The sequence below is a fragment of the Stegostoma tigrinum genome, chromosome 10, assembly GCF_030684315.1.
Source record: "Stegostoma tigrinum isolate sSteTig4 chromosome 10, sSteTig4.hap1, whole genome shotgun sequence".
Taxonomy (NCBI): Eukaryota; Metazoa; Chordata; class Chondrichthyes; order Orectolobiformes; family Stegostomatidae; genus Stegostoma; species Stegostoma tigrinum.
In genome coordinates, this window is record NC_081363.1 from 76,859,681 (window position 1) to 76,883,556 (window position 23,876).

At 43.8% G+C, this 23,876-nt stretch overlaps 1 protein-coding gene across 1 annotated transcript in view; it reads left to right on the top strand.

The window, feature by feature from the left end:
* The window catches only part of LOC125455679 (pleckstrin homology domain-containing family G member 3), a 183,706-nt gene that overhangs the window by 94,155 nt on the left and 65,675 nt on the right, over positions 1–23,876 (top strand). The window contains exon 3 of the mRNA XM_048537980.2: positions 13,245–13,705. Within this exon, the coding sequence (XP_048393937.2) occupies positions 13,245–13,705 (461 nt within the window). The remainder of the gene's footprint in view (positions 1–13,244; positions 13,706–23,876) is intronic.

The window sequence follows — 23,876 nt, forward strand, 5'->3', positions numbered from 1 at the left end:
TCATTGCCACACCTTGTTCAAGGAGAGAGAGAGGGAGAGAGAAAGAGGGAGCTGATTGTGCTCAGTCAGGAAGAGAGAGAGAGAGAAAGGGCTGAGTGAGACTGCGAGGTAGCACAGTTGCTCGTTCCTAATTGAAAACACTTCTTCAGATCGAGCTTTATTCGTTTTCTCTCGTTTTGAGAGGAGGGATTGCTTCACCGAATTGTGAGAAGTAAAGATGTGTCAATGACGACTTTGAACAGAAGAATCACAAAGTGGTTGGGTAAGATTCTGTGATTTCTCTCTCTCTCTTGAGCTGATCGCTTAGTGGTTCGTACCTTGGTGTCATTCGAGTGTTGGGTTGGAAAGTGTCTGTCCCATGAACATTCACAGTCGACCCTCCTGGTCCCTGGAACTGATAGGGCGCGGTATATACAGACTCGTTCATCTTAACTAAAGTTTCATCGTTTGAGAGCTACGGCGATAGATTTTTGTGCGACCCTCCCCGAGCTTCGTGCCTTGACCCAGTCATAAAACCCTTACAGGTCCTGAGCCAATGCCAGTGTAATTTTGCTGCCGGCTTAAGCTGCAATTAGTTGAGTCTTACGAACGCGATGTGTTGTCGCTGTTTGAGCCCTGGGAGCTGGATGGTGGAACAAGGGAGCGTCTCTCTTGGCAGTACCTGAGTCACAAGTGAAAAATGTCAGAACTTTGCTTTTGACTTTTCTTCCCCCTCACTCTGCTGCTGCTGCTGCTGCTGGACCACCTCAACTGGTTGGCATCTGACTGTGCCAGGAGATGCCAGTCAGGTCACCTGCCTTGCAGGAGTTGGAGCTGCAGATAAGAGGATGGACAAATAGAGCTTGCTTGTTATTTTTTTACACCCTCTCTCTCCCTGTCCTAAATTAGCCTCACTCAGAGATGATATAGGATGGGCTAGGGCACTCCCTTTCCCATCTTTCGAAAGCATTCTGCTTCAAGCTGAAGGATGATACAGGACATTTGGCCCGTTGTACCGATGCCAGCACTTTGATAAAGCTATCCAGAATCCCCCCCACCCCCACCATATCATTCCTTTGCAGCCCTCCAAATTTCTGCTTTGCAACTGCATGTCGCTTCCGTTTGCAACTTACATCGCAACAACTTGTTGATTCTGAATAATTATTCCCTGGCTTTTTCTTATTTGGAATTTATTAATTACAGTGACTTCATTTGTTCAGAGGTCAATTCCAGTTCTAAAAAAAATCCACTTTAACAGGAAGGTTTCGGCTTGGTTTGTGATTTTTCGTGCACTGGAGATCAAAACAGGCCATTTGTAAATATATACCACTGCCTCTTTAATCATCTGGACAACATGCCAGTCTTGAGAGGGAAACATTGCCAACACTGGGCAAGTCTAGGTTACACTTGAACAATGTAAACTGTAATGGCTAATACTTTTCTGTACTGTATTAAAATACTGTAGTTTGTAATCCATTGGAGACATAGTGGCTACCCTCTCAAGCTGTTTCCAAAGTGACATTGTCTCTCAAACCAAAATTGATTCCTTTCATTAATAAAAGTGATAGAAAAATTATTCTCATTGTTTGAGAGCGTGCCACTGTTCAATGGAAGTGGTTAGGAAACGGTCTTGGTTCACTGAAATTCTACATGGTAATGGATGGATGGATACCTCGTCCAATTGAAATTGGGGAGTGTCTGTTTCAGTGGAATTCTAGGCTTTGGATATGATGGCAACGTATTTTGTCTCACTAAGAAGTGATGCAAGTAAGCTTTAACCTTGGGCATTCTGTACGGTAGGAGTGAATTCAAAGGGGGTTCAGTACATTGAGAATGTGCAGAGTGATACTGCATGGGAAAGGTTTTGCTTTATTAGTGAAAAATTAAGAATTTAGGACATCCCTTTACATTCCAAGTGGTGGAATGTAAAGGAATGTCGTTAATTGGGATCCTGTGGTGAGATTGCATTTCAAGTGGGCAGTTTATTGATCCTCCTGTTATCGTGTATACAGTTTGGAATAGACATCCTCTGCTTCCCTACAATTTCGGTAAATAGAAAGGTGAGTGCAAGGAATCTTGCAACACACCCAGTCATAGTGGTAAAAAAACTTCCCAAAGGCGTACTTAGAACCTGGATTGCATCGGAATAGAAAATTATGTGCTGTGCTATACAAGGGTGTGAAGTGCTACTGGTTACAGATCTATCACCAGGGATGGAGTAATGAGTATAATTTGAGCTTGTGACTTATGAGTGTTGCACAAGAGGTGTATTGACATAATGATGGACTGTGTTGGCTTAGGCTTGGTACTTGCCGAGTGTTGATCCATATAAACTCACTTCTAATATGACAGACCTTTATTTATGTCCATGCTTCCTGGCGGTCACAGAATAGTATCACATGTCGCCTAATGCCAGCAGTGCATGGAGCTCCAGGGCCAGAAAGTATTGGAGCCAATATGGCCACAAGCTCTTAATCAACTTCCCACATATAAACCCGGGTTTGAATTGTCAGCCAGGATTATCAATAACCTTTGAATGAACTTAACCCTAGTCACCACTTCACAGCAACTCTCCTTAAAGGGGCTCTAACGTCTGAAAGTTTGTTTGTGTTTTACATGAGGTTCTGTTCTGTTCTCTTCTCCTAAACATCTCCTGGTGCATCTGGATTTATCGGTGTGTAGACAGACAGAATTCTATATTCTAGTGTTTAGTACAAGATCTGTGCAATGCCCAGAGGTCACTTGGCATGTTATGGAAGAAAGCAATGTTCACAAAGGAAAGGGAAAGGAAGCCAAGCATTATAATTTCTTCTTGACCTGGAGCAGAAAGCAAATTGCTGCCTGTAATTGATGTCTGGAATTTAAAAGGGCTATAATTACCTGCGGAGTATGTAAAGAGTGGCCTTAAAGGGACAGCTCCACAGTTGATGTCATAACCATTTTCCAACGTAGACTACTCATGAACAGATGAACTGGGAAATGCTGTGATTTTTCTCAATGATATTTTTCCCCTCTCTAATGGTTTGAGGGTTCAAGTGCTATTTCAGAAATTTAAAATGCAATATGTAACCTGTTGCTCCCACTTCAATGCTGAGGGGGTGCTGCACTGAATGAGATATTTAACATGAGGCTTCTCAGATGGATGCAATAGATTCCATTGCTCAATGGCAAATCAGAGCTGGAAAGGCCTGCCACTATCCTGACCAACATTTATTCCTCAGCCAACATCACTAGAACAGGATTAACTAGATATGATCACATGGCTGTTTGTGGGAGTTTGCTTTGCAGTTCCTACAACATTTGGTTCATTTCAAAAGTATACACTCCATTGATTGCAAAGTGCTGTGGGAGAGCTGGAGGTCGTGAGCAGTGCTACGTAATTGTGTGCTTTTCTTCCTTCAGTTTTCTCTTTTCCTAATTTTCTCTCTCATTCACTGCTCTCTTACCCCACTTCTAAAATTCTTTGTTTGTCCCAGTGGGCTGTTGTTTTAACTGATCTATGGTGATTCCTCTACCTCCTCCCCTCGTGAATTTGAATGTAGAAGGATCTAACTACTGTTAGGAAAGGAAAAGGAAAGGAAGGAAAGCGAAAGCTCTCCTGCTGCAGAGCTGTTTAACTGCTAGAGAATCACAGCTAAATGTTGATGCTGCCCTCGTCCGACAGCCACTGTCTTTCGTGTTCCAATGTGGTGATGGCTGGCTGGTAATAAGAGGGTTGGGGACTCTGGGCAGATTTGCCAGGGTTATTGAGGTCTGTCACATTGACTCAACTTAACTAAGCTGTCAGAGATCGGAATGCAAACCTGAGACCTTTCTATTCTATCTAAATTAGTATTTTCCCATCTGTTTGTCCTCCAAGCAGGGAGATGGGTTGGCAGGAAGGTGCACAGAGCTCCCAAAATAAATATATTAGAGGGTATAGTGCTTTTTCGTGGATACCATCTTCCGATGGGAAAGGGTCAGGTAAGTAAAGATGGCGATCGTATTGTTGCAATTTCAGTGAAACAATTCTGAATGAAAACACGCGTCCAAAACAGCCAGGTTAGCCCACAGGAGATGTCTAAGGTGAGGCTTCCATGCTGTAGCCGCATCCATTGAGCATGGTCATTTTAGATGAGGGTGAGGGTCCAGGAAGGAAAGAGGGCATGAGGTGGCTCTGCTCCAGATTGGTGAGGGACTGAAAAGTGTTAGCCATCTGTGGTTGTTATGGGAACAGGTCTTCATATGAGATGGATGTTGTTGTGAATTTGCTACAGAACAAGTGCTAACATGCCAATGGGGAAATGCTGCTTCTGATGGTGCCCTGCACTGAGCTGGGTAACTCCCGAATAATGCCTTGTACTGAAATTGCTCTGTTTTGTATCATAGGTACAATGAGCCGAATAGCCACTTCTGTGCTGTACATCTACCTGTACAATGTACCACACGCTTCTTATAGTGAGCATGATAGCATGTTGATTATGTTACTGGGCTGGATTTTCAGAGTGTGCACGTTCAAATACCAGCAAGGAACTTTGAGAACATCAGTTCAGTTTGCTTTAAACCACAAATTGATATTTACAATGCTGTTCTCAATTAAAGTGACCACAATGCTGCTGGATTGTCATGAAAATCCCACATGTGCTGTAAAGACCTGTCGTCCTCATGCAGTGTGGTTGACTTCTGAAGACCCCCAGCAAGCCTGGTGGATATTTGTACTGCAGCCTGTTGGTAGCTGGTGTGTGTACTGGTCTCCTGTAAGGAGAACTGCCACGTTCAACATGCCCTCCATTGTATGTCGACACTCAGTGGCAACAATTTGTACCATCTACCAGATGCTTTGCAGCAACTCATCAAGGCTCCTTAGGTAGCTTCCTCCAAACCCCCACACAACCTCAACCACTGAGAAGGACAACGTAATAGGTATGTGGGAAGACTCCCCATCCTGATTTAGAAATATAGCCCCATTTCTTTGGTGTGGCTGGGTCTTGGAATCACTTCCATGGTGGCAAGACCCACAGCACATAGTGCAGCGGTTCAAGAAGGCAGCTCACCACCACCTTCTCAAGGGCAGCTAGGAACAGATGAGAGATGCGGGACAGGTCAGTGGTGCCCACATCTCATGGATCAATTTTTTTTGAAAAAATGATAGTGCTGTCAAATTGCTGCTGGTATGTGCATTTCTACTCTGATGAAAACCAATGCGTGCGCACTGACCCTCAGAAATTGGAAATTGTCTCGATGCTGGTATTTGTGCAGGCATCCCAATGGTGAGTGCTGCTGCATGTGCTGGCAACCTAAGAGGAGCTTGTGTTCATGTTGGGATGGCTACAGGCATTGTGATGCTGAGTGGTGCACACGCACAGGCCCTGGTATATGTTAGGGTTGGTTCGCTCAGTTGGCTGTCTGCTGTGTATGTTTGTTCCCTGTGGTCCCCTGGAACTATGGCAACTTGCCTTATTTGTCCATCCCTGGTCTGTGCATTGGCCGTCTCTAAAGAAATCCACTTTGTGCTGGCAATCCCTGGTCTATGAATAGGTTCCAATCCTGAGCACATTTGTAAGTTGATTTGTACACAATGAAACACCATACAGTGCAATATAAAATAGCCATTGATAAGAGCAAATGAACGTTTGCATGTTGGATCCTTAAACTTAATAGTAATATGAAATTTTGTGCATAAGTGCCAGCGTTGGTGAAGTCAGTTGTTCATAAACTGGGGACAGCCTGTACTTGTGTCTTCAGGGGAACTGTAGTGTTGCACAGATCCTGGGATGCCTTGCTGAAGCGTCCATCCCCAGTGGGAATTTGTGTGTTAAGAAGTGTCTGTCTGGATCAGGGACAGCTACTGAAATGAGCCTAGTGTCTGTTCAGTGCAGTATAAAGAGCAATTTGTTTATCCACACACACAAGCCTAGTTGTGTACATAGCCTTAGTTTTATTTGACTGATTATCTTATCACTGTTTATTTTTATTTTGAACTGGTTCCTGTTTTTTTCCCTTAAGTTGGGGGGATGCATTTTTTTCCAGATTCTTGACTGGCAACAACTGTACTTGGCAGTCAACGATACTGTCTTGAGTTGACCCTCCCTCTTGGCAGCTTTGGGAAGACTGGCATTGAAAGAGAAAGGGCCAGTGAGAATGATGGGAGCAGCTTTCCTTTATCAACAAATGGGCAGGAGGTGCTGCAAATTTGGCTTTTCATTTCTTGCTGGTTGGATGAAGATACATTCAACAGCAATGAAAGTGTTAGAGTGGCACAGTGGTTCAGCAGTTAGCACTACTGCCTCACAGCGCCAGGGACCCGGGTTCGATCCCACCTTCGAGCGACCGTTTGTGTAGAGTTTGCTCATTCTCCCTGTGTCTGCATGCTCTGGTTTCCTACCACAGTCCAAAGCTTGGGTGGATTGGCCATGCTAAATTGTCCAATGGGTCCAGGGATGTGTAGACTTGGTGAGCTAGCTATGGGAAATGCAGGGTTGTGGGGATAGGATGGGAGTTGGGTCTGAGCAGGATGCTGTTCAGTGGGTCGATATGGAATCAATAGACTGAATGGCTGCTTCCACACTGTAGGGATTCTATCGTAATAAAATAGACCAGATGCCCAGTGTGGCCCATCAGATGTGAGCACTCAAACCTATTTCACCCATGTAAGCTTTCTGCTTAGATTTTCACAACAGTACAAAAGCATACCTTTAGTTTATGACTTGCTCACTATAGCATCCTGAAGTACCTTATCCTTCCTCGTCAAATCTTTTTTATCCTTGTGATGTGAAAAAAAGGCACCGTAATGTTGCCTCTGCTACTTTAATGTTGAAGCATTAAGATGCAAGGACTTGCACGATGATGCAGACTGAGAATCTACGTAAATTTCAGGGAAGACTAAGCAAGTCAGGGCAATTTTCTGCAGAAATAAAGGCTGAAGAGAGTCAACCTAATAGAGATCTGTAAAATTTAATGCAGGGTTCAATGCAGTAGTTGAAGTGAAATGCTCCCATTTGTAAAGGAGTTTTAAGAACTAGGAACCATAAATGGAAGAAAGTCACAAATCAATCTTATGAAGAATACTGGAGACGAGTCCTATTTAGAGAGCATTAGGAATGTGGAACTTGCTACCTGAAGATATATTTAAGGCAAGAAGCTTAGATATATTTAGTGTGAAGCTAGATATATGAGGGAGACGAGAATAGAATGATAGGGAGATGCATTTTAAATAAAATGGAATGGAGGAGAATTTGTGGAGAGCACAAAAGACCAGCATGAGCCTGTCGCAGGCCGAAAGCCCTCTTTCTGTGCTGTAAATTCCTGTCTAGTTCTATGTATGTAATCTTGAGATCTGCGTCCTGAAGCATTATTTAGCTTCCAACTTCTTCCGTCAGCTGCTGCTAGGTAAAAATACCTCTGACTAAACTGACTCGTAATCATGCGCTGAGCAAACCCAAAATAAAACCGTTCCTTTAAAACGGTGGCTCACCATCACAAAAATACACGTTCGATGTTTGTGGGTGGCCAGCTGCATTGTTGGCAAGCCACTCAATTATAGGTTTGCTGCCCAGATAGCAGCAGAATGTTGGGCGTTCAGGTCCCATTCCACAGGCTTGAATGCATAAATCTAGGCTGGACACCCCAGTACAATACGGAGGGCAATGAGATGATAAACTAAGGCCCCTTCTACTCCCTAGGGTACATGTGAACAATCCCGCAGCATTGTTCAGGAAGAAACCAGGAGTGTTGATCTGCCCGACATTTGTCGCTGAACCAACATCCTGAAACAGCAGATCATCTGGCTATTGTCACTTGTGGGATCTTGCTGTGTGCATCCGCTTCTCTGCTTCCTCCGTTATGACTATACTTCGGCAAACTTAATTGGCTGTAAAGCGTTTTGGACACCGTTGTGAAAGACCTTGTGTGAATTCAGCCTGTTCTCTCTAAAGTGATATTTTCCGTTTCCTAGTTCCCAGACAGATGCTGTAGCATCTCCGAACATGTTCTGCAGCCCTGCCAGACTGTACCTTGTTGAGGCTGGGTGGTCTTGACTGTTCAAACAGGCTTCAGCTTGTTCCAGGAGGAACCTTTGATTGAATTTCATTGCAGATACCCCTAATGTCTTCTGTATGCTGTATGGAACACCAAATACTGAACTAAAGGTTTCTGACAGCTCGCCATTTTAAGGATGAGAGGACTGTGTGGGTTAACAAAGTGAGCCAAGGTTCGAGCCCTCTTTCTGTACTGAGTCAGGCATTCGGTGGTTGGAGTGGCAGCTTGTCAAGTTTTGCCCTGTCTCCAGAGCCAAGGAGCAGATTCCTACTCACTTGCAGATTGTACACGTTGGCTATTGGTTGTTGGGGATTGCACTGGACACAACTAGCTAGGCCAGCATTTATCACCCATCCCTAATTGCCCAGAGGGCATTAAGAGTCAACCACATTGCTGTGGGTCTGGAGTCCCATGTAGGCCCAGGGAAAGATGGAAGCTTCCTTCCCTAAAAGACATTAGTGAACCAGATGGGCTTTTTTTCTGACAATTGACAATTCATTCACAGTCATCATTAGACTCTTAATTCTAGATATTTATTCAATTTTAATTGCACCACCTACCATAGTGGGATTCGAACACCGGTCCCCAGAGCGTTACCTGGGTCTCTGGATTAATGGTCCAGCAATAATACACTAGGCCATTGCCTCCCCAAATCAAAGAGCTGCTTTAATAGTATCCGGGATGTGCAAACTAGGTCATATGTGCAGGGTTACAGGGATGGAGTAGGGAGGTGGATCTGGGTGGGATGCTCTTCGGAGGGTAAGTTTGGACTTGGTGGGCCAAATGGCAGCCTTTCACAAGATAGAGATTCTACAATTGACCCCTCCCCAACTCTGCGACCTCATCTATTGCCATTATCCTGAGAGATCTTTGCGCCCCTCAAACTGTGGCCTTTTGCATATCCCAGATTTTCATTTCTTCCATTTGGAAGCTGTGCTTTGCACTGTGTGAGGCCCCAAGTTCTGTCTGTCTGTCAGTCTCTCTCTCTCTCCAGTCTCTCTCTCTCTCTCTTTCATTCTTTAGGATCCTTCTTGAAGCTACTCCTTGGACCAGATTTTTGATCACCCCCTGACATTCTGCAGTGTAGTTCAGTGTCAAATCTCTTACTATGTTTCATTGTGTTAAAGGTGCTATTAATAAGCTCAGAGCTAGCATGGCGCTGGTTTTCCTTATTCCTCCCTGTCAGCATTCTCACAATATTTGAATTGAAGTTACCTCCCTATATAATGTCCCAGCCTTACATACCTGGATGGGTTCTCTCCCTCAGGCCTACGCAGTGCAGAAGCGGATTCTTTACTGCTCCTGGAGGATTCAGGAATGAAGAAAATAATCCCATGAAGGGACTAAAAGTTTGCACTTTGCTTTTTTTAAATTTTGTTTTCTATTCATGGAAATATTGACAAAGTTATTTGAGATATAATTAAGAGGTTACTCGATAATGCCACTGGGGGTAGGAAATAGCTGAGTAAGTAAGCTTAGGTATTTTTCTGAGTTGAGCAAAAAGTGCTTTTTTTTTAAGCACCTATCTTCAATGTGGAATTCCCAAGCCTGTGTTGGGACAATGTGGGTAACTTGAGACATATCATTTAGACAATTGCAACAGGCTTTTGGAGGAACTGGTGCCCTTGTAATATTTCCCAGAGCTAGAGCATTCCTCACCTTGAGTCCATTGGAGTCTAACTGATTAATCGCCACAGTCAGCAACACCTCCTTTATTGCTGCATCATATGACACACTGATATTAAAGGTGAACTACTTGGACCTTGGCCCCCTCTCATCCAGCAGTTCTTATCTTCCAGTTCTGCCTTTTAGTTAAACAGAACCCACTCCAATTCGCTGACTGACAACTATAAAGGACAGGTTCACGAGTGAGATAGTCAACTAAGGGCCTCTTGGGTGGCGATAATATATTGCTATTCAGAAGTAGACCAGGATACCTTCCCTGAACGATAGAATTCACCCTTTAGTCGCCATCACCACAGATTTATTAGCTTGTTTGCGGGATCTTGCTGTGTGCTGCCATGTTTCCTTTTGAAACAGAGAAATGAGAAATTCTGTTAATGCAACAACTTATTGCCATCCGGAATGCGCTGCCAGAAAGTGTGGCGGAAACAGATCATTTGGGAACTTAAATTAAAAACATACAGTTGAAGAAAATGACGAAGGAGCACGGCTGTGGGAGGTATTGGCTAGTTCTTCTGAAGAACCTAGACCAGGTTACTGGGCTGAATGGCCTCCCTTTTGTGTGATTCCGAGAGTGAACAGAATCTTCAGGAGAACCAATTCCACATCTGTGGGAAAATGGTGCCAACTTCACGCTTGGCATGCATGCCTTTGGAGAGCCTTCTGATTGCGCACTGTTAGTCACATGTCTTGCCTGAGTCTATTTGGCTGTCAATAGCCTTTTTCAACCTGCTACATATTAATAAACAGTTATTTATTCAGTCAGGATTATGGGGCAAAGGCTCAAAAATGGAGCTGAGAATCAGCCATGATCTCACTTGAATGGCTGAACAGACACATTGGGCTGAATGACCTACACATGCTGCTAAATCACATGACCTAATGGTGTCAGATAAAGAAAACAAAATGTGTGCATGCTCATAATTCAGAAAAATAGCAGTCGATAGCCAGTTAGAACAATCAGCAATGATTGATAAGAATGATGTACTTATCTTTCCTACAGCAGACAGAACAGGTGTTGCCAAACCTGAAAGGGTGCAGAAAAGATTTACGAGCTGCCAGAGGAAGTGGTGGAGGCGGGTACAATTATGACATTTAAAAGGCATTTGGACGTGAATAGGAAGGGTTAGAGGGATATGGGCCAAATGTTGGCAAATGGAACTAGATTAGTTCAGGTCAGCATGGACGAATTGGAGTGAGGGTCTGTTTCTATGCTGTACTCCGTGACTTGGTCCAGTTCCTGGCATCCCTAACCCCCTCAGCTGCACCTTCCTTTAGTGGTTAGCGTTGCTGGGGCCTCAGAGCTTCTGATCCTAGCAATGGACTGGTGGCACCAGTTGGTCTGCCAACCTTGATTGGACATAGGATCCATAGGTGATCAATTAGGAGTCTTCTTGGTACCCTCTGTGTCCACTGTAATCAAACCCCTGTTTGCTTATCGCTTGAATCAGAATGTAAGAAATTGGAGCTGTAGTGGATCATTAGCCCTTTCAACCCTGCCCTGCCATTCAGTATGATCTTTGCCGATATCCTCCCTAGATCTCTTCAGCCTCCGAGAAATCAAGCATTTATGTGTTCCAGCCTTGAATATCTTCAACAAGGGAGCGTCTAAAGTGTTCTAGGGTGGGGAATTCCAAAGGCTCTCAACTCTGAAGGAAGAGTTTTTGTGAGATCCCAAATGATCGGTCCCTTACCTGAGCCTGTGGACCCGACCCCACTCTCTCACACGCACACAGCCTCCGAGTCTACCCTCTCAAAGCCCCTCAGTTCTGGTTTGCACACCTTGCTTATGCTCCTTCCCCTCCCTGTCAATTTCTATGGCAGGTTTCCTTGCTCCCTCCTGTTGATCAGGAAGCAGTTCCTCAGATGAAGTCTGGTAGAAATCAGCCAATCCAACCCAGCCCTGTCAAGGTTGGGGGCTGGAGTGGGCTGCCCATTGAAAACTGAGTTTGGTAGATTTCACTGAGGCAGAGTAAGGATTTGGGAACCCATCACTAAATGCACATGGGGTCTAATCTAGCCAGACAGTGGAACACAACTGGGGGACGAAATGGCCTTATGAACATCCCACTGCAACAAAATATTGATGAAGTTCTGAAATAAAAAGAGAGACTGGTATTTACTTGGGGATGCTGCAAAGTGTTTACAGCCAACAAAGTGTTTTTTTGCCATTGTTGAAAACTGGCTGGTGATTTTGCACAGACAAGCAAGATCATCTGATTTATTTATTTTGTGTCTAGACTGAGTGTTAAACATCGGCCAGAGTGCTGGGATTGACATCCCTGATCATCTGTGAGAGCTTTTAGATTCACTCAATCAGTCAAAGGAGGCAAAAATAGACTGGAGCCTGACACATCAGGGCTGGATGGAGATTATTGTTATGGCTCAGCCTGTACAGTTTGTTGAGAAGTGAGTCTTGTTTCTCTCTGCATTTCCCCTCCCCCCTCGCTCCGCTATAATCCCAAAGTAATCCTCCTAACTGGAACAACAGAAAATGTGTTAAGGAGATCACTGCAAAGGCTTTAATGAAGGATGTGTTTCCAAGTCAGAGACAAGGTGATAGGCACTCATTGCACGAGCTGATTGTCGGCAGTATATCTGGCTTAATAAAGGCCTACTGTTTCTTTATTGTTTTTGTCCAACTTTGTTCCGTGTTGTCTGCAGTTCAGTGAGCACCCAAGACAGAGTCCCATCCCAAAAACTTCAACCCTCTTGGTGTAAAGGTAACAGAGGCCCAGACTACAGTGGGTTGCCATCTTTTTGGATCAGGCATTGAACAAAGGCCACACCTCTCAGTCCATCATAGACCACCTCGTGACATAATGGGGAGAATTTATAACCCGCCACAAGCCCCGTCACTTAAATCACAGGTTGGAATGTCGTTGTTGCTGTTTGTGGCGCAAAATGACAGTCTTGTTTCCTACTTTTTACAAATGTGACAGAGCTTCAGAAAGTACAGACTTGGCTAGCACATGCCGGGGCGGGGGTGGGGGGGTGGTGGGAAAGAAAGGCGACCCTTGCATTTAGATGGTGCCTCCTGTGACCACAGGATGGTCTAAAGAACTTTGCAACTAGCATAGAAACTTCTGAAGTCTAGTCATTGTTGTATTGTGGGGATGGCATAAAGCTTTGAGATTTGTTGAGGATCATGCATTTACTGTCATCTGTAGCCTGTACATGCAATCCCAGAGTGCCTGTAAATTTTGAGTGAAGTATCTGTCTAGTCTCTCTCTCTCTCTCTATCTGTCTCTCTCTCTCTCTGTGTATGTCTCTCTCTGTATGTCTGTCTGTCTTTGTCTCTGTCTCTCTCTCTCTCTCTCTCTCTCTCTCTCTCTCTCTCTCTCTCTCTCTCTCTCTCTCTGTGTGTGTGTGTGTGTGTGTGTGTGTGTGTGTGTGTCTCTCTCTCTCGCTGTCTCTGTCTCTGTGCCTCTCTCTCTCTGTGTCTCTCTCTCTCTCTCTCTCTCTCTCTCTCTCTCTCTCACTCCGATGTATAAAATCATATGTGAATGTTTGAGGCAAGGAGCTATAAAATGTCCTCCTTTTGTCTTTCCTCTTACCCTTTCCAGAATCTCCGAGGACTTCTTCCGCCTCTTCTCTGAGCAGCCATGACAGGATGTCCACAGTCACCACTTCCACCAGCTCCATGTCGGTCAACACAGACTGCTCGGACAGCGAGCGCCCGGTGAGTGTCGCCTCCTCGGGTTCCCTGCCGGATTGGCGCGGTGCTGATGGGACCCCTCCCCCGGGCACCCAAGCCCCAGAGGCAGGCCCCCCAGCAGAGGAGTGTGCGCGGGTGGAGCTGGCACCTCCCCTCCAGGCGCTGAAGGCCGACCGGGTGTACAACAACAACATCATCATCATTCCGGGTCGGAGGAGCCCCGATGGCAGCTACCACCAGGTCCCCTTGTCTCCCATAGCGACCAGGGCCATGGCCCCCAACCCCAAGCTGTCGTACGTGGACAGGGTTGTCATGGAGATAATTGAGACTGAGCGGATGTACGTGCAGGATCTGCGGAGCATCATTGAGGTGAGTGTGTGAGATGGCCTTTCACCATTTGTTTGGACAGAACTCAATGTCAATGAGGTTTGAACTTTATAAAAACAAATGAGGATTTAAAAAAAAACCCAAAATGTATTAAAGGATGAGTTTAAGTTTGCATTGGCACCTTATTTGGAAAGCAACAGTTTCTGGGCTGTTGGGAAGAATTAGGGCTGGTGGTGGTGAGACTAATGGCAAATTCTTCCAATGAACTGAGATGACATAACGGGTTGAATGGCCTTCACAGTGCTATAAGATACAAATGTGCCCCCCTCTACCCAACACACAAAACAGAAGGATCCCTCAAAGGATTCCGGTTCAAATGTGCCAGTGTTCACTTCAGTCAGGCCATTATGAAAGGTTTCTTCACTTCAACTGGCATGATGTGTCTACCAAGCCATTGTTTTAGCTTGGTATTCAATCTCTCACCTCAGCATTGCAAAGTCTGGGGTTCAAGTCCTTTCAGTCCCCTCAGGTGGATATAAATAAATCAATTGCATTATTCTAAAAAAGAGGTGAGAAGATTTCCTTGGTGACCTGGCCAGTTTTTGACCTTTGTTTGCAATCTTGTGCACTTGATAAAATGAGCAGGAGTAGACAATTCATCCTATTGATTCTGCTCCACCATCCAATACGATCATGGCCAATCTTGGGTTTCTTCTCTGGCTGCTCCCATTGTTCCTCAGAGGGAGATCAACAATTTGGTCTATCTTAGCCTCAAATGTATTCAGCAACGGTGCACTCACAAACCTCTTGGGTAGAGGATTCCCAAGGTACACAACTCTTTGAGTGAAGTAATTTCAACCACTCTCGCAGTCTAAATGATCTGTCCCTTATTCTGTGTTTTAAATTCCTCAATGGTGGAAACAATTTCTCCTCATCCACCTTACCAAGTCACATCAGAACCACGTATCTTTTTCCACTGTAACAAACTTGAATCTATCCTTCTGGGAATATAGGAACTCTAATGCTTGCAATTTTCCTAACCCTAAAGTTGAATGTATGATTTTGTTCCGAGGATTCCTGAGCTCAATCCTGGTCCAGGCTGGAAAAAGAACCATTTGTTTGCTGAGGTATCCGATTTAAAATTGGTTTCTCTGTAAAATCAACATCTCAAATTTCTTCCTCTGGATCTGAACCACCAAGAAAGTTGAATTCTTGCTGCAGGTCTGTCAAGTCCTACAAGAGGAGTTGATCATGTGGCTCTGTATTTGTTAAGAGGGACGCCTGCACACTCCTGTTGCTTTACCCCAGCCTTTCTCTTTGCACTTGTGACTCTCCATGCAACTGTCTGAGTTGAGTTTCTGCTGATGGCATTCCCTTATGGCTTGGTACAAGCCCTATTTCTAAATGCATTTGCCATTGGTGCAATTCCTAAGTGATTGTATCTTCTACATCTCTAAGTATTTTCTTTTCTGCATTGCCTTACATTCCATGGGTGATTAGAGTCATAGAGTTTTACACCATTATGTCAGTTACACACCATCTACCGTCTTATTGTCCACGCACTATCATCTGTCAATCTCTCTTTATGGCCTCTTTCTGTCCTTCCTACTCTGCTTCAGCAAATCTAGACATACTACTGGCTGCCTCTATGACTAGATCATTAACACAGATTGTAAATGGCTGCATCTTGAGGCACTGCAATGGTCATGGTCTTCCAACCTGAAAATGCTGTGATCGTGCCTATATTTTGTCCCCTGTCTGTTAAGCAACTCCTTAATTATGCTAATACGTACCCACCAACTCCATGAGCTCTTAGCATGGGTGCTAACTTTTTGTGTGGGACCTTAATTGAATGCCTTTTGGAAATCTGGGTATGCAACAGTAAAATCCAGGTGAGTCGAATTCCAAGGGATCTGTCCTCAAATTTGTAAGTTTGCCTTATAGTCATTCATGGGATGTGGGCACCACTGACTAAGCCAGCATTTCTTTTCCTTTCCAATCCATATTGCCATGGAGAAGGAACAGTGAGCTGTCTTTTTCAACCATGACAGTGTACAGACACTCTCAGTGCTGTTAGAAAGGGAATTCCAGGGTTTTGTCCCAGCAGTAGCAAAGGAATGGCGATACATTTCTAAGTCAAGATGGTTTGTGACTTGGAGAACTTGTGGGTTATAGTGCTCCCATACATCTTTTGTTTCATGCTGGTAGAGGACATAGTTTGGAAGATGCTGCCAGAAGAGTGTTTGTGACTTACTGCAATGAATCATGAAGATCATACACAATATGCCACTGTGCATCTTTGGTATAGGAAGGAATGTTGAATGTCATAGAATAGAATCAGTCATAGAATCCCTACAATGTAGAAACAGGCCCTTCGACCCAACGAGTCCACACTGACCCTTGGATCATTCCACTCAGGCCCATCCCCTTATAGCCTACCTAATCTACAGACCCCCAAACACTCTGGGCAATTTAGCTCAGCCAATCTACCTAACCTGCACATCTTTGGACTGTAGGAGGAAACCCACGCAGACACGGGGAGAATGTGCAAACTCCGCACAGACAGTCACCCAAGGGTGGAATTGAACCTGGGTCCCAAGCGCTGAGATGCAGCAGTGCCAACCACTAAGCTACCGTGCCGCCCATCAATGTGGTGATGGCTTGCCAATCAAGTGGGACCCTTTGTCCTGGATGCTCTCAAGCTTCTTGAGTGGTGTTGGAGGCAAATGGACTATTCCATCACACTCCTTGTAGATAGTGAAACAGTATGTGAGTTATTCTCCACAGAATTACCAGCCTCTGATCTGCTCTTGAAGCCACTGTATTTATGTGGTTATCCTAGTTCAATGTTTGGTTGATGGTAACCACAGGAAGTTGGTGCTGGGGTTTCCGGTGATTGGGATGCCATTGAATACCAAAAGTTGGTGGTTAGATTTCTGCTTAATGGAGATGGTCATTTCCTGGTAATTGTATGGCAGCAAAATTACTTGTCACATGTCAGCCCAGGCCTAGATATTGTCCAGTTCCTGATATAAATGGACATGAGTTGCCTCTTTATCTTAGGAGGTGAAAATGGTGTTGAAGGTTGTGAACTCTATCTCTTTCCTGTAATCTGTCTCGTCGTTTGCAATCTGGCCTACAACAGTGGTGTTGTCTGTGAACTTGTAGATGGAGTTGCGACAGAATCTCAATCTCGGGCAAGATCATTGATAAAGCAGCTGAAGATGGCTGGGCCAAGGAGTCGACTCTGACAAACTCCAGCAGTGACGGTCTGAGTCCAAAAATCTCAACCATCTTTCCTTGTGCTAGGAATCCAATTTTTTTATGACTCCAGCTAGTGGAGAGCTTTCGCTGAAATTCCAACTGACCCTAGTTTGCCACAGTTCTTCAGTGTCAAACCTGATCAAATACTGTCTTTCTGTCAAGGAAGTTTTGAGGCAGCTGAGGAGATACTGTCTAATCTAGTTTGTCAAAAGAAAACTGTCAGATGGAATCAGTGAACATGTGAAAAATGTCTGTTAATCAATTTGTTCACAACCTACAATACTCTGACCTTGTAACAGGCATTAAAAAATGTCTTCCAGGAATTAACTCTGGAAATATTTATCATGACATATGACAAGCTTGTACAAGTTCAGCTAATCCAGAGTTACCAGGACGGAATTTTTATTCATTTGTGGTCTAATTATTGTTTTGTTGGTGTGTGGGTGTGAGCCCCTGTAGTGTGAGTTGATGCTGATTGGATTCTAGCGTTAGGTTCGTTCAAATGTTGTTTACTGTTGAGGCTGATGGCCTTAATATAGCTCATATCATGACCTAAGGATGGTCCTTGGCTCTTTATTTCAAATATACTTAACTGGCTGTAATCATCAGTCAAGTGTGGGATATTCTGTGCTAACCAATGTGTGCATAGGATGATTCCTCAAAAAGCTATTAAAAGATAGCCAAATTATCTGACATGTTGGTTAAAGGCTCTGCATGAGTCAGGACCCAGAACTCTGTTGCATTTCTTCCAAACCCAGATTTGTTTGTGGGAAGATCTATTAAGAGCTTGTGGACAATACAGATCCAGTACTTTATGTTCCTGGAGCACTTTCTGTGCACTGACTGCATGAGAAGACATGTGACACTACACTGTGGCAGCCAAGAAGCATGGACATAGTGTCTGTCACTTTAGGAGCGGCTTTGTATGGATTGTTTGAGGGACTTCATATTTATTAATTTTCTGGATACTTGCAATTTTTTAAAAGATGTCAATGAAAGGAGAGTAGGACCAGAGAAAGCCTCTTCCATCTTGATTGCAGCAGGACCAATACAGCACAAAAAAAGTACCAAATATGGACTTACATATTCCATTGTTGTGTCAATATAAGCTTTGTGGAATACTTCGGTCACCGGCTCAAATTATACTCATTACTCCATCCCTGGTGATAGATCTGCAGCCAGCAATTCTTCACACCCTTATTTTGATTTACTTTAGTATTATCACATGCTTTGTTTCGTGTGCAGTACAGGCAGATCATACCACACAAAATGCATTAAGGTAATAGGACAGAGCAAAGAATGCAATGTTATGGCTGCAGAGAAGATGCATTTAGAAGTCTAATAACATTTGGGAAGAAGCTGTTCTTGAGTCTATTGGTATGTGTGTTTATAACAGAAGAGGTTGGAAGAAGTTATAACTGGGCTAAGCCTTTGATCATGTTGGCTACCTTCCTGAGGCAGCAAGAAGTTTAGAGGGAGTCAGTGGGCGAAAGGTTGGCTTGCATGGTGTTCTGGGCTATGTTCACAACTCTCCAGTTTCCTACAGTCCGGGGCAGAACAGTTGCCATACCAAGCCATGATGCATCTGCTTAGAATGCATTTTATGATGCATCTATAAAAATTAAGTGTCTTTGTGGACGTGCTGAATTTCCTTTGCCTCTTAAGGAAGTAGAGGCATTGTTGTGTTTTCTTGACCCTAACAGCAACATGGGTAGACCAGGACAGATTGTTGGTGATCATCGCTCCTAGGAACTTGATGCTCTTGACCATCTCCAACTCAGTTCCATTGATGTAGTCAGGGGCGTAGTGTACACCTTGCTTTCCGAAGTCAATGACCAGCTCTTTCTTTCTGCTGACTTTGAGGGAGAGATTGTTAACTTTACACCATACCAACAAGCACTCTATTTCTTTCCTGTATTCTGTCTCATCATTATTTGATACCCGACCTACAAAAATGGTGTTGTCAACGAACTTGTAGATGGAGTTAGGATGGAATTGACCACACAATCTTGAGTGTATGGTGAGTATACTAAAGGTCAGAGCAAAGCTCCATAACTTTGTTTGATACAATCGCGGTTCTAACAGCACCTTTGGGAAATGTTATCGCTGTGGCTGGGTGTGTTGCAAGATTCCAACTGCACACCTTTCCATTTAGTGAAATCCGTTTGGGGAATTGGAGGATGGCTGTTTTGGGATTTATAGACAATGGCTCAATCAGGTTCAGAAACCCTATTTCTGATCTTGATTGACTCATCTTTGATAAGAGATGGTAGATTCTGGAGATCTGATTCTAAAAGCAGAAATTGCTGCAGAAACTCTCCAGGTCTAGCAGATTCTATTGAAGAGAGAAGCAGAGTTAATGTTTTGAGTCCAATGTGGCTCTAATTTAGACTTGTTTATCTTGAGATGGTTTCTGCACTGGAGTTTCCCCAATAGGGTCTTCCTATTTGCAAAGCTGCCCAGGAATCCTCAAGCTCAGCAGCAGCAAAAAAAGTTGAAACCCTGACTCCTTTTACATGACTGAGTGTCGTGTTCTGCAGTTTAAATATCCAGCAGATACTCACTCTTTCTCATTTGCTGTTAATGTATGCAGGTGAGGTTGTTAGGTGTCAACTTCAGAAGTGTTAGAGGCATATGTTGTTTGAATTGGGAGGGAGGCTTTAGTTATCCAGGAGTTAGAGTAGATATTTTACTGTGTAAATTTTCGTAGATAACCATCAAGCCTAAGTGAGACTCAGACTTTAAAGGGCTTTTCCATGAGTCTAGAAGTTTGTTTTCTCAGGCAATTCTCTTGAATCAGAAGTTCTCCAAATTCAGCCTGGCATTCCATTGGATCAAACCTTTATCCACTCACTTCCAGTTGCTTTAATTCCAAAATTCTCACCTTTTACCCAAGTGGATTAAATTACTTCCTATTCATTCCCATTGTCTCAATTTCCAATAGACAAAACCTCTTCCCATGCTTCCTGAATTTGGGAGAGCAAGCTTTATAATTGCCTGGTTGGCTATTCGTCTCACTGTTCATTTTCTGCACACGATCCAAATATTTTATATACCGAGAATTTAGCTTTAATCGAATTTGGCACCACCAGTTTGTGTCGCAGTTCTGTTTGCCCATGTACCAGGGGTCTTAGGTCAAAAAGAAGTGGGAGAAGATGTGATTATATCGTCATTCTATGGGTAACTCAATCCTTAGAGCAGTAAAGAGAATAACAGCATGCCTTAATATACCTATATCATGACCTAAGGATGATCCTTGGCTCTTTACAGCCAATTAAGTATATTTGAAATAATCATCAATCAAGTGCAGGATACCCTGTGCTAACCAAGATATAAAAGATAGCCAGATGATCTGATATGTTGTTTGAAGGAAATGTATGAGTCAGGACCCAGAACACACTTGTATTTCTTTCAAATGCTACTTTGGACTCTTTCGAGAGCATCTGATTAAATGTTGGTAAAAATCCTCAGTTAAATAACTCGTCTGAGAGATGGCGCCCCTGACAGTGCAGCTTTCATTCTATGTACCGAACTGGTGTGCCAGATGAGCTTGTGGGCACAGGGTCTCTAGAGTTGGAGCTGGACTCCAGGCAAGAGCACCACCATGACCGACAGCTGTACCTGAGCCCAGGTCTATGTGAGGTTTGCTTCCTGCTCCAGCCTGATCCAGACGGTGTCTGCTTATGGAAATTTCTAAGATCACTTTAAAGGTCCAATCCATTGTCACTGTCATGTTTTTTAAAGAGGTATCTGTGGTCTGTTACCGCGATTAAGGTTTTCCTGAACACTGTCTTTGCAGTGTTGGCATTTACGCTTCAGAAAAATGCTGATCTTTGACATGAAAAGCTGCAGGAGGACTGATTCTTTTAACTCTGTATCTGATTCTTCAAATATTGTACAAACGCTTGAATGCAGTGGCTCTTATTATATTCTGTTGAAGCCATTAGTTTGCATCAGTAGCACAGCCTCGTAGTTTAGATTGGCACTGCCCTTTGGACTTTATAATAAAGTCTTTGTTTAAACACTGAGTGCAATACAGCATGTTGAGCAGGAATGCACCTTGGAGAGGGTGCAGAGGAGATTACGAGATTTTGTTGAGGGGATAGATAATCTGGTTTTATTCTCCTTCAGAATGGGTTAAGGGAAGATTTGGAAGAGGCGTTCAAAAGCTGAAGGTTTTGATGCAATAAGGAGGAAGAAACTTTTTCCACTGACAGGAAAGGTAGTAAACACAGGAATCGGATAAAAGCCTCAAAGGCAAAATGTGAAGAGGTTTTCTTTATGTGCAGCGAGTTGCTGTTATTGAAATGCAATGCTCGAAAGGCTGGTGCAAGCAGGTTCAATAACAATTTATAAAGTGACATTGGATAGATGTTGGAAAAGGGTTACAGGCAAAGAACAGGGAGAATTGAGTAGTTCTTCCTAAGGGTGGCCCAAATGGAATGGACCAAAATGCCTCTTTTGTGCTGTATTGTTCAGAAAATGTCCCTGATTATTTCCAGTCAGGCTCCTCTCTATAAACCCCTCCACTGTTGCTTTCTTCTTTCAATTTCTTTTTTGGCCATAGAAAGCTTTAAATTATTGCAGTAGCCCTGAGACAAAAAACCTGGTGACTCAGAAATATCCCTGAATACAGAAGATCATTGCAAGGATCTTGAACATAACCAGCAGAGATGCAGAGGGGCCAAATGGCCTCTTCTGTACCAAAGTTTTCTGTGTCTATAAAATGGAGGTGAGGTGTGTATTAAGAGAATGGTTTTACTCTTGAGTGAACCGAACAGTTTGGAGTGAATCTTCTCGGTAGTGTGAGAAAGGCCTCCTTTTAGAAGTTAAATGTGTCTGAACTTTTTGCAGTTCCTGGTGCATTGCGTTCATGTTACACCAACTGTTGACAATAGTTTGTCAGTCCTGGAACACTGACACAACCTTGGCAAATCCTAATAATGAGATGAAAGGTCCACATTTATAAGCCCACTAAAAAGATTCACAGTCGATGAAGTGCAGTCGTTGCCATACAGTAAAATATAGCAGGTCATTTATACAGAGCAAGATCCCATATTGCAATAATGTGTAGAATCTATTTTAGCTGTTGGTTGAAAGATTAATATTAATCAGCTAACAGGGAGAGGTTGTCTGCTTTTCTTTGTAGCAGTGCCTCAAGATCATTTGCATTTGGCTCAGAGCTGCACCTGAAATACACTACCTCCGACAGTGCAGCGTTTCCTCAGTACTCCAATGGCAGTTTCACCCTGGATTTCAGTCTCTAGAGTAAGAATTAGATCTACTGTCTTTTGACTCCGAGGCGGGAGACTGCTATTCACGAGCCACTGTTGACTTGAGTGAGGTAGCAGAATTGAAACGAAAGCAAGCCAGCATGTTAAGAAGTACATGAGCAAGAGCAGCAAATGGCTCCTTGTCTTAACCATGAACCGTGAATCCTTGTGATTTTGTGGTGACCTTCAGGCATTTGCAAAGAAGCAAACACAATGGGATTGATTTAAGAGCGGGGGTGGGGTTGGAAATTGCCAGCGTCTATAGAACCCCTTGGTGAGTAGAATCCACTGGGGTTGTGGTGGGGTGGGGCTGCCTGTGGTTGGAGTGAATTCTGAGCTGTCAGAGTGCTCCAGACATCAGGGTTTAAACATTAACATGTGGCAAACTGGTGCCCCAGAGAGGTGAAAATCATTCACAAAGCCTCAGGCCTAGGAACGCCCCTAGAGCAATTGTGCCTTACCACAGAGGTTATCAAATTTTATATTGTCCTGTATAGGGCTGGTTGGGGACTATTTTGCCCCTTGTAAGGTTAGTCAGAGCTTCCCATGATGAATTGCTTATGTATTGAAGCAGTTCAAGTTGGGCGAGATTGTAATTGTATATCCGAACTGGGCCTCAACTTTGACAAAATGTATTCTAGGCCTAGCCAGCTCCACAATTAAAGAAGTGGGGGGAAGGCATTGGGTGGTAAACTGGGATGGATTGAAGGATGGCAAATCTCCAAGACTTCCCTGGAGTCTTCAGCAACCTTGGATTCACCATGCAAGGAGAAAAGTCATTCTTAACAATACAGAAATTTAATTTCTTCTTCCTTTTACTTTCAAAACTTCCTTTTGTTCACGAGTTATGCCATCAATTCCTTCGAAGGTAATTAGAGGTGAGCAACAAATGCTGTATTTGTCAACAGTGCTGCATGTCGACATGAAAACACCAATATTGAATAAGTTGGGGAAGTCGACAGGCAAAAATTGTCTCACTGGGTTACGAGGTGTAATCAACCTAGGGAAGGCAACGAGGATGAACACTTTGAATGAACAACGGCAAAGTCAGTGGGAGGCTGGGGTGGTCAGAGACGAGAGGGTCATGAGGTGATACCAAGGGCATGTTGGCAAACTTGGGGCACTGCTGGGGTGTGGACCCAGACTGAACACCTGAAAGTCTTTTTAGCTACAGGGTATCAATTGGTTTGACCAGTTCTTGGAGTGTTGGCAGATGACATACCATTTTTAATTTGGCTTTGAAGTAAAAGCCACATTGGGTCGGAGTGATGTTGGTGTTTTTAGTAGGGAGGGCAACGGTCAATTTTAACCTCCCACTCTTGTATATAACAGGGTTGCAGTGGCCTGATATTGGGAATGGAAATCTTAGTGCAGTCATTAATACCAGCGATGTAGCTGGTTGGTACCGTTCTGAAAGAGGGCTCCTGTCAGGTGCTCAAAACAGCCACCTATTTCTGACCAGTTTTAACGCCGAAATCAGATTCCTGTGACATTTAGGATGCTAAAATCATCTTCGGTATGAAATGCTCGGAGCCTGAAAGTGATGTGAGGAGTGTCAGGTCAGCCGTGATCCTATTGAATGGTGGGGCCATGTGGCCTACTCCTGTTCCTATTTTTTTAGGTTGTTATGTGCTCACTTCTACACACATCCCAGGCAATGGAGACATGCCCACTAG